The sequence below is a fragment of the Buceros rhinoceros genome, unplaced genomic scaffold (assembly GCF_000710305.1).
Source record: "Buceros rhinoceros silvestris isolate BGI_N320 unplaced genomic scaffold, ASM71030v1 scaffold4833, whole genome shotgun sequence".
In the NCBI taxonomy this organism is placed as follows: Eukaryota; Metazoa; Chordata; class Aves; order Bucerotiformes; family Bucerotidae; genus Buceros; species Buceros rhinoceros.
This window is the reverse complement of record NW_010404058.1, coordinates 15406-29655: the sequence shown is the minus strand read 5'-3', so window position 1 is coordinate 29655 and position 14250 is coordinate 15406. Positions and strand designations below refer to the sequence as shown.

Below are 14250 nucleotides of genomic sequence, written 5' to 3'. Positions count from 1 at the left end.
TTGTTTCAAAAAAAAAAAGCTTTGTTTTGAAAATTACAGAAAAGAAAAATAACAATTTCCTAAATGAAGCATTCATTTAGAAAATGCAATGGAAAGTATTTTGCTATGTTGAAGTTCCACTTCTTGTTCTTTTATCAGAGCTGTTCACTGAGTCGCATTCACAGATCTTTTCCTTCCTGTTAAAACTTCTCTTTTGTGCTCTTTGATAAAGGAAATGTCCCACTTCGAACAACAAGAAAGTAGGGCATGTTGAGATTACTTGTTATCATGTAACTGAAATTGCAGAGTATCAATCAGCTTCGTGTTCATGTCTTTAAAAATACTCAACATCCCAGTCTGTAAAACCTAAGAAATTCCTACCTAAGCACCAAACATGAAATCGTTTCCCGTGTTCCAAGAATCCTGACACTGTGCACCAGCATTAGTTAAATTTTTTGCAAATATATAGTTTTCTCATACCTGTTCACAGTCTTTAGATGTGTCTCTTTAATGCAGTCACAATCCTGACTGCAATCTATTAATTACAAAATGTTATGTAGCATTATATCTTAAATAATCTAAGGAACAGGTGGTGGTGGAAGAAATACGAGGAACAAAAAAGATTGGTTCTAGTTCAGTTACTTCAGAGAAAACAATTTTTGTTATTATGTGAACTGCCTTTTATACATACCAAGTTTTATAACTAAAAGTTATATAAGTTACAAATCCAAAAGATTTCCAGATTTCCAATTTAATTCAGTGAATTCAAGAACAAGAATTTTCTTACGGTCTGCCAAAAGCAAAACTGTTAACTGTGAAGAACAGAATGACTTGTAAAGAAAATTGAATGTCAGAGAAATAATTAAACTGTACTTCATGTGAAAACATTAATCAATCCTATATTTCCATAATAATTCTTCACTTGACAGCCTAACACAGCTGATCAGCATAGTGGGCAATAATGACCCATGATTACTTACTTTATATTTAATAGTAAATTAAATAAGTTTAGAGTTTTGCCTTACTACAGTTTTGTAGACTGAGTGCTAGGGCTTAGTAGTTTATTAAACAAAGTATGAACTAACCTGCTCAGCAGAATTTACTGAAATGTCACATTACTAAAAGCAGGATAATACCGAAATGGCTATGTTGCATTGCTTCGCTAACAACTCTGACTTCTTTCAGTGTGATTAGTAGCCCTTCTGTAATGTCTGTGACAAAGCTTCTAATACCAGTGTCAAGTTTTTTAAAACTGGAAGCTCTCTAACTGTACGTACTGTTCCATAGATTTCAGCTTTCTGTAGATCAGCTTGTGACTACTTTCTTCTTTTAAATGTTTGAATGTAATTTCCTTTTTAAGCATTATTTTCCAAATTTTTCCTTAAGGGAAAGTTTCTACCTATTGCATCAAGTCAGTAACATATTTAAGGTTAGGTTGGGTGTCTTTATTAATAGGCTTTTCTGTGAAAGCTTTTTTCATGCTTCCAGACTTTTAAAGTTTATTTACTGTTTGCTCTTTGTGGACTGTGTTTTCTACTAATGTGTGGACTTGTTTATTGATCTTTAATTTTATATACCACATTGTGTTGCCTCTGTGCCTTGCACAGTGCTACAGGGCATATATAGTATGCTATGTAACATGTTAGGGAAGTATTACTGGCAGTGTGTCCCCAGTGGCCACTCAATCATATTGCAGGATCAGATGCCAAGGTTCATTATATGGTCTGTATTTGGTCCCTATTGCTTTAATAATCTTAGAGGGCAAAGTATTAGTGGAAGAATGGCATGTCTTCCTCATGAAGTCGTTGTAAGTTTTAAAGGAGCATCAATCAAGTGGAGCCTTGTTTTAGTGCAGCAGAAGCTCCTTTAGAAAGGCTAAATTATGGAAGAAATGCCCATAAGTAAAGGTCCTTTCCCATATAGGGGGCATCTTGTTGAAATTGTCCAAAGGAAGAGCAGAGTTTAACTCGGCCACAGACAATCCCCTATCCTCATAAGTCACATCTACCTGTCTCTGATGATAGTTTTGGTAACTATACCTCACAACTTGCTGAGTAAAGGTTAATCTGGTTCCATTATTACATATCCATTTGGGATCCAGGAAGAAACAGGCAGATAGTATTTTGTACACCACATGGTATTCCTTCTCAAGAATGCATGCGAGGTGCCTTTCATGCTTGTTTAAGGAAATACTGATGCCTACACTTGACTTGATATCTCATTAATGAGGAGGACCTTTCCAGCATGAAACTCAAAATAATCTTTCTTCATGCCAACAGTTGATTTATTCCATGTGTTTCTTGTTAGCTTGTTTTCAACATGTTAACCACGTGTTAAATGAACACGTTAGCGTGTTTTGAATGAGATGGAAAGAATTGCTATTGTCACACACGTGATAAGAAACTACAGTGTGTATAGGAATTGATTCTAACAAACCACCCTTATTACTGGAAGTGGTTCTTACTGGTAATGTGAAAATGACAACCATGGATTGCCTCTCTGTGACATTCCATGTCCCACATGTCTAGCAGATATGCTCTGTTCTACTGTCAGGAATGATTTGTGTGTTGCATATAGCACTATTGTCACACAGTGTTTGTGTTAATAAACAATGCTAATTATATATTGTGTCAGAATACCTCAAATTCTTGGGTTTTTAGTATAGGAGTGCTGTTGCATTTTTTTTCCAAATCTGCTTTAATGTAAGATAATACATTTGCTTTTTTCTATTTATGTTAGCAAAATCCTTACTGTTTCTAATACAACCTATATTAATCAATAAACTGCCTTTTCAAAAATTTTTTCATACATATTAGTTTTACTTACACTGATGAATAATGACTTCATACTTATGTATGCTGTTTGTGTATCAAATTCTTCCTTGTAATGTGAGAGATGAAGGCAGAAAATTTTTGAAAACCTTTTCCCAATTTGGTCCCTTATTTTGCCACGGTTCCTTTAAACTCACAGCAGTATGTTTCATATTCTTGGACGTTGCTGCTTCTGTAGATTATCAAGAAATGTCTCAAAACTACATCAGCACTTTGGGTTTTTTTCCCCAACTACGTCAACTCTGTGCAGCTGCCCACTTGACCTCTAGATTTGTGGCTCCTCTGTGAATAACGTGCTGAGCTAAGAGGAGACCGAGGGCTCGAGGCAGAAGTATTGAGCTTTCTTAACAGCCCAAGATTTCAGGATGTGTCATGCCAGCTTGTAGAGAGTTTGTTGGGGTTTGGGTTGGGTTTTTTTCACTGCAACCTTTTTTGTTTGCAATCACAATTTCTTTCATTAGGAACATCTGTGAGGTTGTATTTTTTCCTTTCTTACAGCTCTTGCTTTTGTTTTAAATATAAATTTCAAAAAGAGATATTTGACGCAATGAAGTGACTGAATGGAAAAGTAGTCCTGAACAGTTTGAGAGGATTTTGCAAGTATAAAAGCTTACAATTTTTATGTGTTCCAAACAGAGAAAGGACACAAAGAGGAGTTTTTCTTTAAAAATCTGGCATTTTAGTTACAGTATTTATAAACTGTGTCATTTGGTGTAATTGAAACCTAATAAATTCTATCCTTTAAAATTGTTTTCCTTATTTTGGAATCCTTGTAGTTGCAGTTCATCTCTTCTCTGACTGCATTGTCTTATTTCTAGCTTGCAAGTAAATAGGTTGATTTTCTTGTATTTTTTTTCCCCAAATAATGTTAGTTACAATCAAATTTTCCTGTGTTTGGTTTTTTCTTTAACTTGCTTCCAAACACACAAACATCTGCATTTACCAGACAATTATGTCATGTGTGTGGCATATTATGCTAATGTGCAAAGGTTTTTATAGTTCTATTCACTTCAGGTATTAGTTGGAAAGGATCTATATGTAAAATAAAATAAGCCATGAAGACCATATATTGTGACAAGATATGGAGATCACAAAGCATTACAGATAACTTGATTTTTAGATCCATAAACATTTTTCTGCTATTTAAAGTGAAAATGGGTCCATCAAAATGCCATACCATTCTTAATTTGGACTGTCACATACAATGCAGTTATGTAGCATGTCTCATCTATAGATATCAAGCTGCTTTGCAGGGAAGGTAAGTGTCACTGTACTCCATTTTACACATGGGGAAATTGAAGCACAAAGAAGTAAAATGACCTTGCGCAAGGTCACCCAACAGTGGAAAGACACAGCCTGGAAATCAACCCAGTCACTAGATTCTGCAGGTGCTGTCTTCTAGATTACACTCCGCTTTAGTGACATAAACTGACATTTCAGGATATTATCATTATTATTAATGATTGCTTCATACAACATGTTTATATATGGTTGCCAAAGAGAAACTGAATATGGAAATCAATAAACATCTACTAAATTATTTTCTGTTACATGAGAATTTTTTTCAAAGTCCAAGTACAAATACAGGCACAAAAAATCATTCTGCATTGGCTGATTTTATTTTTTGTTTATATTTTTTAATGTTGGCTGTGGCATCTGTTAAAATGTGGATAGTTACATGTAGGTTTACTCTCATTAGAATTCATCACAAAACCTTGCAGAAGTGTCTTAGAGTTGCTGAATCATGTGAATGAGACTATATGTAGACTCTGCATCTGCAAACTGAAAAACATGTTGTATTTTCAAAAAAAAAATTCCTAGTTTAAGAAAATAATAAAATTAAAGTTATCCAAGTTTCAGCTAATATTTACTTATTCTGAGATAAAAGAAATTTATACATTTTTGCAGTATATACCAAATGGAAACTTCTTGTATTTTATCTACCCCTAAATGAGCAACTAAAAATCCTATAAAACTTAATACTTACCTTCAAAATGTGTGCAGTTTGAACCTGGTAAAGTACATAACTTTCTTCTCCTTTAGAATGAAGTCACCCTGCTGAGAAATGAAGTGGCACAGCTGAAACAGCTTCTTCTGGCTCATAAAGATTGCCCTGTAACCGCCATGCAGAAGAAATCTGGCTATCATAGTGAGTAATGTTCCATTACCTCTAGCCTTAGGCTGCATCAATGAAATACTGCCAAACCGAACTGAATGAACATTAAAATTGAAAAGTGCAGTTCTAATATTACATTAAAGATTTTCTTTTTTTTACCTATATCTCGAAGGTTATTGGAACACAGGAATGACAATATGGTACTTAGAAACACGGTTTTAAGCCCTTTCAGTTGAAGTGTTGCATAACTTGAAGGTTTTATGTTGGTTTAATAAATGTATATGATAATTAGCACTTAAGGACTCTAGGTTACCACACCTGCTTTGGAAAATATAATTAAAGTATTAAAAGCACATGAGAAACCTTTTTTTTACTTTATCTTTGCCTAATACAGTGAAAGGTCCTTGTGCGATTTTTTTTCTTCGTTGTAATGAGATTTCAGTAGAGGTAATATAACAGCTGTCCTCATTTACCATAACATCCAGGATCAGTCAAGCTGTTAAAATAATCAGATGCAGGTTCATGGCTCCTACTGTACAATGTCTTCTAGATTGGTTTGATTTCCACATTAAGCGACTACTTCTATAAACAATATTTTTAAAAGCAGTTCTAATGCTGAAGGGAATACTGAGAGTTTCAGTAGCATTTTTCTTCTAATACATATTTTTACTTGAAGTTACTCACTTGATTTTTCATCTTTCCAGCATTTTAAAGGTTAATTATGCTTTCCTGACTTGTAACTTCCTTTTTGGATTGTTACAGAGTGCCAGAACCAGCTGCTGCTGCGGTAGAATAAATGGCCAATTTTGTCCATTGTACACAAATTTGTTACAAATAACTGAGCTGGGAATGCATTAGGCAACATTCATAATATATAACCCACAGCTTTCGTTTTTATGATTTAGTGATATTTCAGGATATTTGTAAATGTGAAGATTGTTTCTGCCATATGTAGCCACTTCATTTTAATTTGCCAGTGTCAGTAATTCAGGAGAATAAAGGAACATTTTGTATTGCGTGCAAACAGATCCTCAGGTGCTTGCGATAAAACTTAATGGCCACCATCTTTACTTGTAGTCATTGTAAGCAATTTCATCAGAACGGGCAATATTTTTTAATTTAAAAGATTCAGGAGATTTAGCAACTCTCTATAGCCATATATATTTAGAATACTGATTTTGTCAGTTTTGAGCATATAAATCTTGATCCTTTGATCTCCAGTCATTTTGACAAGACGGAAAATAGTATCTTGGAGTAAATTGGAACAGTATAGAAATATGTTTGGGATTTATATTAACAATGATTGCTGCAGGGATGAGGCCATTATGGCTCCCATCTGACAGAATAACATAATTTCATACAGAATCTGCTAGGGGATAACATTATGCATGCAAGGTTGTTCAAAAAGCAAAAAAATAAAGTAGGTTCCTTGAATTTTGATGTTATGAGGATGCATGTTCCCCAATTGGCATAAAAAATATTTCAACATAAGTCTTTCACTGGCAAACTACTTACATGCTAAGGATTTCTTTATTGAGGAATTAACAAATGGCTTACTTTCTGCCCTTAGAAAAGAACTATAATATTCCTCATTTACTAAAGAATGCAAAATGAAAAAGAACTAAAATACTAATCAGTGGGAAAAGCCTACTTTTTAGAAAAAAAGTAGAATAAGAGTAAGCAAGGGGATTGGAAGCATAGCCTTTTTCTTGAAAAGCCTTCTAAAAGTAAAAGTTCAACATGAGTGATTCTAGTAATGCCATCCCTCTGAAAGGATTTTGTCACATTAACTCCATGTAAATATTGTTAGGAAAACGTGTTGACGAAGTGACATAGCCACAGTACAATTTATGTGAGGAAAAGGTGGTTCGTGAAAATGGTGTTCATGGAAAGTGTTTTTACATAAACATGCTATGTTCATCAGGTAATATAAGTTGAATTTGCTTCAAAAGCATATTGAGTGGTTTAACAGTCTGTCTCTGTGGACGAAATTGAAGACACCAGATTACAGAGCTCCTGCAGTGCTGAATATTGCAGACTGCTGAGATAGTGCTAGTTTATACCATACTGTGTTTTAACAGCCAAGTCCACAACTTAATGGGCTTTCCTGTATGATGCACTTAAACAGGTGTAAATAATCTATTGTTTTGCAGGGTATTTTTGGCAGTTACTTGTACATATCTTTTAAGATCTTTGGATTTCCCAGGCATAATTTTTGTCTCAGGCCAAGTGAAAAGCACAACAGTGCAGATACCACTTTCTTCTTCTAAAATAGTTCTTGTGATCATATTTTCCTTATTTAAAAAGCCTTCTGCCTGCTTCAAAAAGAGGGTATCATCAGGACAGAGAAACCAGAAAAATTATTATTGTACTCTGAGGCAGTATGGATTAATTTCTGTTGCGATGTTTGAGTTTTCACCCAGTTTAAACTTCTATATATCCCAAAGAAGGAGGTTATTGGTTTTGAATGCATCTTTAAGCATTGGCGGGGGGATGGGGGGGGAAGTGCTGTGTGTAGGAGAAATCTAAATCCTGTTCATTTATGTAAATTTTAGCACTCCTATATCAGATTATTTCTACTTCTACAGTGCTCCTATATTTTCTCAGTTTTTTTCTGGACTTGCAGCAGGAAAAAGGTGAAAATTGAGAATAAAATGTGTTGAGAAAATTATAGTTGTGCCCAAAAAAAAAAAAAATATAAGATTGTGTTAGGTATTTTGTAATATTTTTCAAAAGGAAATAATAATATTCAAGAACGTTTGTATAAAACAATATAAAGGAAGATAAATAGAGGCTTCAATATAGGTGGTGTTAAATGGGGGTTTTTGGTGTTCTTTCTCTAGCTAGTTTTAAAGAAATGGTAGAAGGTGACTAACCAATTTCAGACCTCGAGTAATTTTAACCACTCAAACCACTGTTCCTACAGCCTGTTCTGGACAGACAACAGTCCTTCAGTGACTACAGGCTCACAAAAATACAAAGGCCAGCTCACTGGAAATGAGCATTTCTAGGCTTGAGTCCCTCTGTGGTCCATGGATGGTCTGATGAGAATTGCCATGAGGCTCCCTTTCTAGTGATTATCAGGGGACCAAAAGGAGATGCTCGCATAGTCGTTCCTGTTTCAGTGGGGTTTCTCTTCTGAAATCCCTCTTTTTTTGCTTACCTTACTGAAAGCTGTTGGTAAACAATGCTAAGAAGCAAATAGCAGCAATGTTTGACTACTCCAAAAGGGTGCTTTTTAGTACATCCTCAAAAGTTTCCTCTGTGTTTTGTTTGGCATTTTTTAAATCTCCTCTATAGCTCAATCTAGCCCTCGTTGTGTTGCACCACCAAATTGGCTTGCTCCTTCTTGTGACGCAGCCTGTCTAGGAACCATGTAGCCTTCAGGAACGTTCACGGGATGTAGGTCTGTAGATTTCCAGCCTTCTGATGTGCAGCGTGTGTTATTTCTGTAGATTCATTTCTAATATGGACTGTGCATTTTCCTTGGTTTGAGGCAAAGCTGGGGGAGCCATTAAAAAGCTAAATGCACTCTTGAAACCACAGTGACTTTCCCTTGTTATTCTAAAAGCCTTTGTTCTTTATTGCCAGTCTTCATGCTTAAGAAAACAAGTCACCTTTTTAATGAGGTGCCTTAAGTATCTTCTGTATTCACTGAGTAGATTTTCTTGTTTGGTTTTAATTCTTCAAATGGAGTTCTGTAATCAGTTTTTGGCTGCTCTTTTTGTAAAGTTAGGGCTACATAAGGAAGGATTTTGAAGGAAATCTAATGATATGAAAACTTCTATTGTACTTCGGTGATCATAAGTCATCTCATTACTGTTTCTTCTATGGCATATATGGTCTTTGTGAGCCCATCAAAATTAGAAAGTCAAGCCTTTGTCACTTTCTTTACCACTATGTTGTCACTACAGACATTTATTTTGAATTAACATCATATGATATGCTAAGGGATGCAGAACAATGGAAGACCTTCCTTCTCTGGCTGAAAGATAATCCTCTTTTATTTCCTCTCTATCTCTGGCTAGTAGCATTTAAAACTACCCCTTTTTCTTGAGGGTGAGGAGGATTTGGCCAACAAGGAATTCAGGGATCAGCAAAAGCAGCATTGGAGGGAGACTGAGGTTTATGGGAGAATAACAGCAGTTCTGAAGAGGAGGAGCAGGTGTTACCATGGAGAGACTGTATTCAATACATATTGTCCCAGTTGCTGCCATTTCATTCTGTCTTGAGAGGAAGAAAATAGACTCTAGTAATTAGGGATTTTTCAGGAAGTGTCACTAGAGTTTGTTTTTAACAAAGTTTGCTTGTTTTTATGTGAGATCTTGTAGGTCTTGACAGAAGTGTAGCGAAGATGAAATCCTGTTGGATAGTGTTACCTGAATTGGCACCCATTCATGTTTTTTCTGTTCTTGAATGAGCAAATCCTGCTAAGGATCACAAACATGGTATTGTCAGCAGACAATACCTGTGGTAATTGTCAGCAGACCTACCTCAATATCATGTCTCCTTTAATGCTTGAAAGATCATTTTTGAAAAAAATGCAGTATCTGTAAAATAGTTGGTCCCGTGGATAAGAACATTATGATACTTTCAAACAATTATGTTGATGCTCTTGTAGTAGAGATGTAAGAGAAATTGCTACCTTGTTCACGTAGGCTGTATTTCTTAGAAAGGGATACAGCAGTTTTGCTTACTTACCCATCTTTTTTGACCTTGCCATTCTTTGCCAGAAGCAGTCAATAATAGAACTGTTGTTTTCAGGCTTTGAACAGGAGTGTGTTCTTAGTATGCATGGGGTTGCCCAGAGATCTATATACTGGGGACTGGACTTGCTAATTTAGTGAATTTTCTTACTCATAGCTAGTGTGTCGTATAAACCTCAGTACATCATAAACTTCATTTCAACATTCTTCATGCTTAGAGTTCATTTTAGTTGCTGTGCTAGCCTAGCTTTCTGTGGAAACAAGACTATTATACCACAGCGTTGTTCATCTTTTAATGTTAGCATCATCCTTTCCCATCCCTTCTCTTCCCCTGGGTCCCTTCTGAATTTGTACGCCAATCTCAAGCAAATCTGAAAGGGATAACAAAGACAAGTCTAGAGACAATCAAGATTTATTCCATTGCTATGTCACAAGTAATAGTTTATGCTGCTTCTGGCTCTGTTTGTGTGTATCTTTCTATATTGTTATGTTATACAGCAGTTGGCAGTGTTTTGAAAGAGGCTTCCAGTACTCCATCTGTATACAGTGTTTAAGTCAGTGTATAAATATATATTGTGGAAAATACGTGAAAGTACTAAGTAGCGGAAAGTGATACCAAAAAATTATAATTAAATTTAGTGTTCATACTTCTAATTTAGAGTGAAAAAACCCAGTAATCTTATTTTCTTTTTTGTTTTTTTTAATCTTTACCTCAGCTTTTTGCTTGACAGTGTTTGCATAATGCCTTGGCTAACTTTTGCAACTCCAGAAAAAAAGGATGGTTTTAGCATGACTAGGATGTTTGTGCAAGAAGGACATTTTAAGTCATGCTCATTTTGTTAGTTCTAGTTTTGCACAAGCAGAGTTATTTTTTAATATTTTTACCCTCTGTCATGAGAAAAAAATCATGCAACCATGTGGCTAATTCACTTCAGTGTTGTGGAGAACACCTCAAGTATTCTTGAAGATATTTTTAAAATTGGTTTTAACAATTTTAAATCTTACTGAGAGGCATTTGTATACTGAAGAAATTACTGAACCTCACTCTGTTAAAAGAATGTGGGTTGAAAACTTGTGGAAGTATTGCCCAATTTTAATATAGTAATATAAATATTTTTTTTCAGATTTCATATTCATGACCATGATTAATTACTGATTTTATAATTATTCTTGTTCCATTACTAAGCAAACCCAGTAAATAGCATATGTTAAAAATCTAAAGCAAATTCACACAGCACCAAGAGATCTGGTAGCATTTTTAAGCTATAAATATTGCTTATCGATAGAAGCATTCATCATTAGAATTAGGCATCATACCCACCAGCTGATTTACTAGGCAGGAAATCGGACAGTCATTACTTTGAAGATGTGAAAAAGTTCTTGTTGCCTAAATTCCATACTGCTGTCCATATTTTTTGCTTACAAAGTGTTATATTCTTTCAAAAATGAAAGTAAGATTGTTTTGTCCAATTTGTGCTGCGTTACACTGTGAATCGTAATTATTTAAGGCATGATTGCTGTTACCTGGGACATGGTGGTGTGCATTCCAGGGGAAAAAATAGATTAATTTTTCTTCTTAAGCTGCAGATAAAGACGACAGTTCGGAAGACATATCAGTGCCAAGCAGTCCACACACAGAAGCTATTCAGCACAGTTCTGTCAGCACTTCCAACGGTGTAAGCTCAACTTCCAAGGCAGAAGCGGTGGCCACCTCCGTTCTCACCCAGATGGCGGACCAGAGCACAGAGCCGGTGCTTTCCCAGATCGTCATGGCACCTCCCTCCCAGTCACAGCCTTCAGGAAGTTGATTAAAAACTTGCGTTGCATCAGTTTCTTAGATACACATTTGTGACTTTAAAGGGAAATCAACAAAAGACCAGTCTCCATCTAGGAGAAATTGTAGCTTAAAATGATTCATTTTTAAAAATCCAACTTAAATTTGGCTTTAAGAATTGGCAGGTGAAGATGAGACAGAACATCAGTTCTAGTCTCTTTGCAAAAGACTTTTTTTTAATATTAGTTTTACTAGTTATTTTTTGTGCTTAATGTGTAAAGTGTGTGTACAGTACAATGTGGTTTATTTCATTTTTAATTTGGTATTATTTCAACAAACATTGGGGTGAATTACTAGAGGTCATCCCCAAGACTGTGATAGTAATACTATGTGACATTTTTATACCAAAGTTCTGCATAGTCCCTATTGACTTTGTAACGTTAGCAAGGTCATAAAGCACTAGGCAAGAGAAAGACAGTTACAGTAAATTTGCTTTTAGTCTTTTTGCCTTTTTGTTGTTTTGCACATTATGAGAGGAAGAACATTGGGAGAAAAACATTTGGGTTGTGTTATGTATAGCATTTCGGTTGGCTTTTTTAACTGTTGAGGGTTTTAATTTGTTTAATAGGGCCAGTACAATATGTGAGATACAGTACTCTTATGCACATACCTATCCTATATGAGGATCATTACTAAAAGGATTTGATTTTTTTTATTTCAATTTTTCATTTTAAATTGATGACAGGTGAATTTTTTTGTTTTGTTTTTTCCCCCTCCAACACTTGCATTCTGGAGGGAGGAGAGCTTTATTTCTCCAGTCAGAATAGAATATCTATAATTACCCTTTGTTGCTAGGCTGAAACCAGTAAGCATATTGTAAAATACAGGGTTATCAAGTATGGAATACTTAGTATTCCAAACTAGGTTGATATTTTGTGGATTTCTGAGTCACAGACTAAGGAGTTTACTTACGGTTGAGGATGCCAGAAAAGCCTAAAGTCCTTCTTCAGACAACTCAAGACTTTTTTTGTCATTGTCTTGTATTTGCAAGCTAACTTGTACTTAATTCTTGTGTAAGCACTGTCATCTTTTAGTAGCAAAAATTTTGATACCTTTCTTGTGGAAAAAAAAAAAAATCAGTATCAACCGTATCTTGGAAACAATGTAATTATAATGTGGTGTGTGTGGTGTGCGCGTGAGAATGGTTCAGTAGTTAATGCCAGCAGTCTTTTGCTTGAATGTTTAAAGATGCCTTCAATGTGATGCTGGCCGATAGGTGATTGCAGTTTTAAAATGTTATTTACTGTGCGAACTTGGATAACTAACATTCCATGATGTAGTTTGTTTCTGATGAGATGATTGTAGGTACACTTTTTCTCATTATCCAATCATCTGTAGGATATTGAGTTTTTTAAATGTGCCATTATCTATTTTGATTCTGTACTCATGTTCAAAATACAGTACAATATTTTACAATAGATTAAGTTGTTTTAAAAAAAAAAGTAGATGTGTGCTTTCAGGTCGGAAAACTTTGTATAATAGCAAAAACAGATACATAGTAGCAACTGGCAGCAAAGCAGGATTCCATTATGTATATAACGAAGATTTAATGCATTTATAATGGGTTGTGTAGTTCATTTGCTCTTCCTTCTCCACATTATACTATGTATTTTTAAGTGTCAGTGCCATCGAGTTTCTATTTGATTCAGTCTTAAATCTAAAAATGTAATTGATCCACAGGAAAAAATCATAATTTCTACAATATATATACAACCATGCTATAATGAAAAAACTGGACAAAGAAGTATCTACATCATATACGTATCATTGCAGGGCTTTAAGCATGAAAATAATAGGGATTCTAAATATTTTGTATTTTAAAACTAAGAAGGTTGAGTTGGTAACCTCATGTGTTTAAAAGTCTTTCTTTCCCAATTTCAAGATAAAAAGCTGTAACCGTTACTGAACATTTTTGGGATGGTGAAGTACCATGGACCTCTTGTGAGAAGGAAACTAATTGCAAAGGCACAAAATGTGAATTCTGCAAGAAAGCTATACAGTCACTTTTCATGGTAGTTTTGGTGGACTAGATAAGGCCTCATTGATTATACTATAATTTGCTCTCCTAAACACAAAGGCTTTCAAATCATATTTATATAAGTGGAGTTTTTTTATAACAAAAATGTCGCGCTTGTAAAATAAGTCTACATAAGTGTATAGGAGACGTGTAAACAGTTAATGAATTTAACAGTGGGGCTGGAAGAAGAACCATTAAAATCTGTGTTCAGCAAATAGAGAAAAGTTATTAGTCGTACCACCATGGATTCCGTTTGGAGACGTATGTCACACTACTTCTGTACTTTTGCATTTTGGGTCTTTACATTTGACATGTTTCACAAACTGTACTGTTTTCTTTTATGTGCAGTTTGCATGAGTAAATCATCAAAGAGAATAAAATCTATCTTTAAGTTATGTTCCTATTTTAATGAAATTATAATTGTTCTAAAAGGCAGCACTGTCTTCAGACTTATTTCTTCATCCTTGCAAGTATCAGCATTTTTCTGGAAGTCATTACTATAATGTCAAAGTAATGTTATGTTAATAAGAACACATGTTTCTTTAGAAAATAAGCCAAATTCCATTGCTCTGTATTTGAGCTCCCTCAGCTTCTGAGGAACAAGCTGTGTTTAGTTAGTTCCAGGAGCCCAAGGTAATCTGCAGACAGAGGACTTCATAAACATAGCTTGCTGATCCCAGATGTGCAGCCATTTCTGGTTGCCCCGAGTTCCACAGCAAAAGTGCTCTGTGTAATCAGAATTGCCAGCTAACTTGCAGATATCTTAT

At 35.0% G+C, this 14250-nt stretch overlaps 1 protein-coding gene across 1 annotated transcript in view; it reads left to right on the top strand.

The window, feature by feature from the left end:
* The window catches only part of ATF2 (activating transcription factor 2), a 28915-nt gene extending 17013 nt beyond the window's left edge, over positions 1–11902 (top strand). The window contains exons 7-8 of the mRNA XM_010133219.1: positions 4854–4959; positions 11214–11902. Coding sequence (XP_010131521.1) covers positions 4854–4959; positions 11214–11440 — 333 coding nt within the window. The 3' untranslated portion in view covers positions 11441–11902. The remainder of the gene's footprint in view (positions 1–4853; positions 4960–11213) is intronic.
* Positions 11903–14250: the final 2348 nt, after the last annotated feature.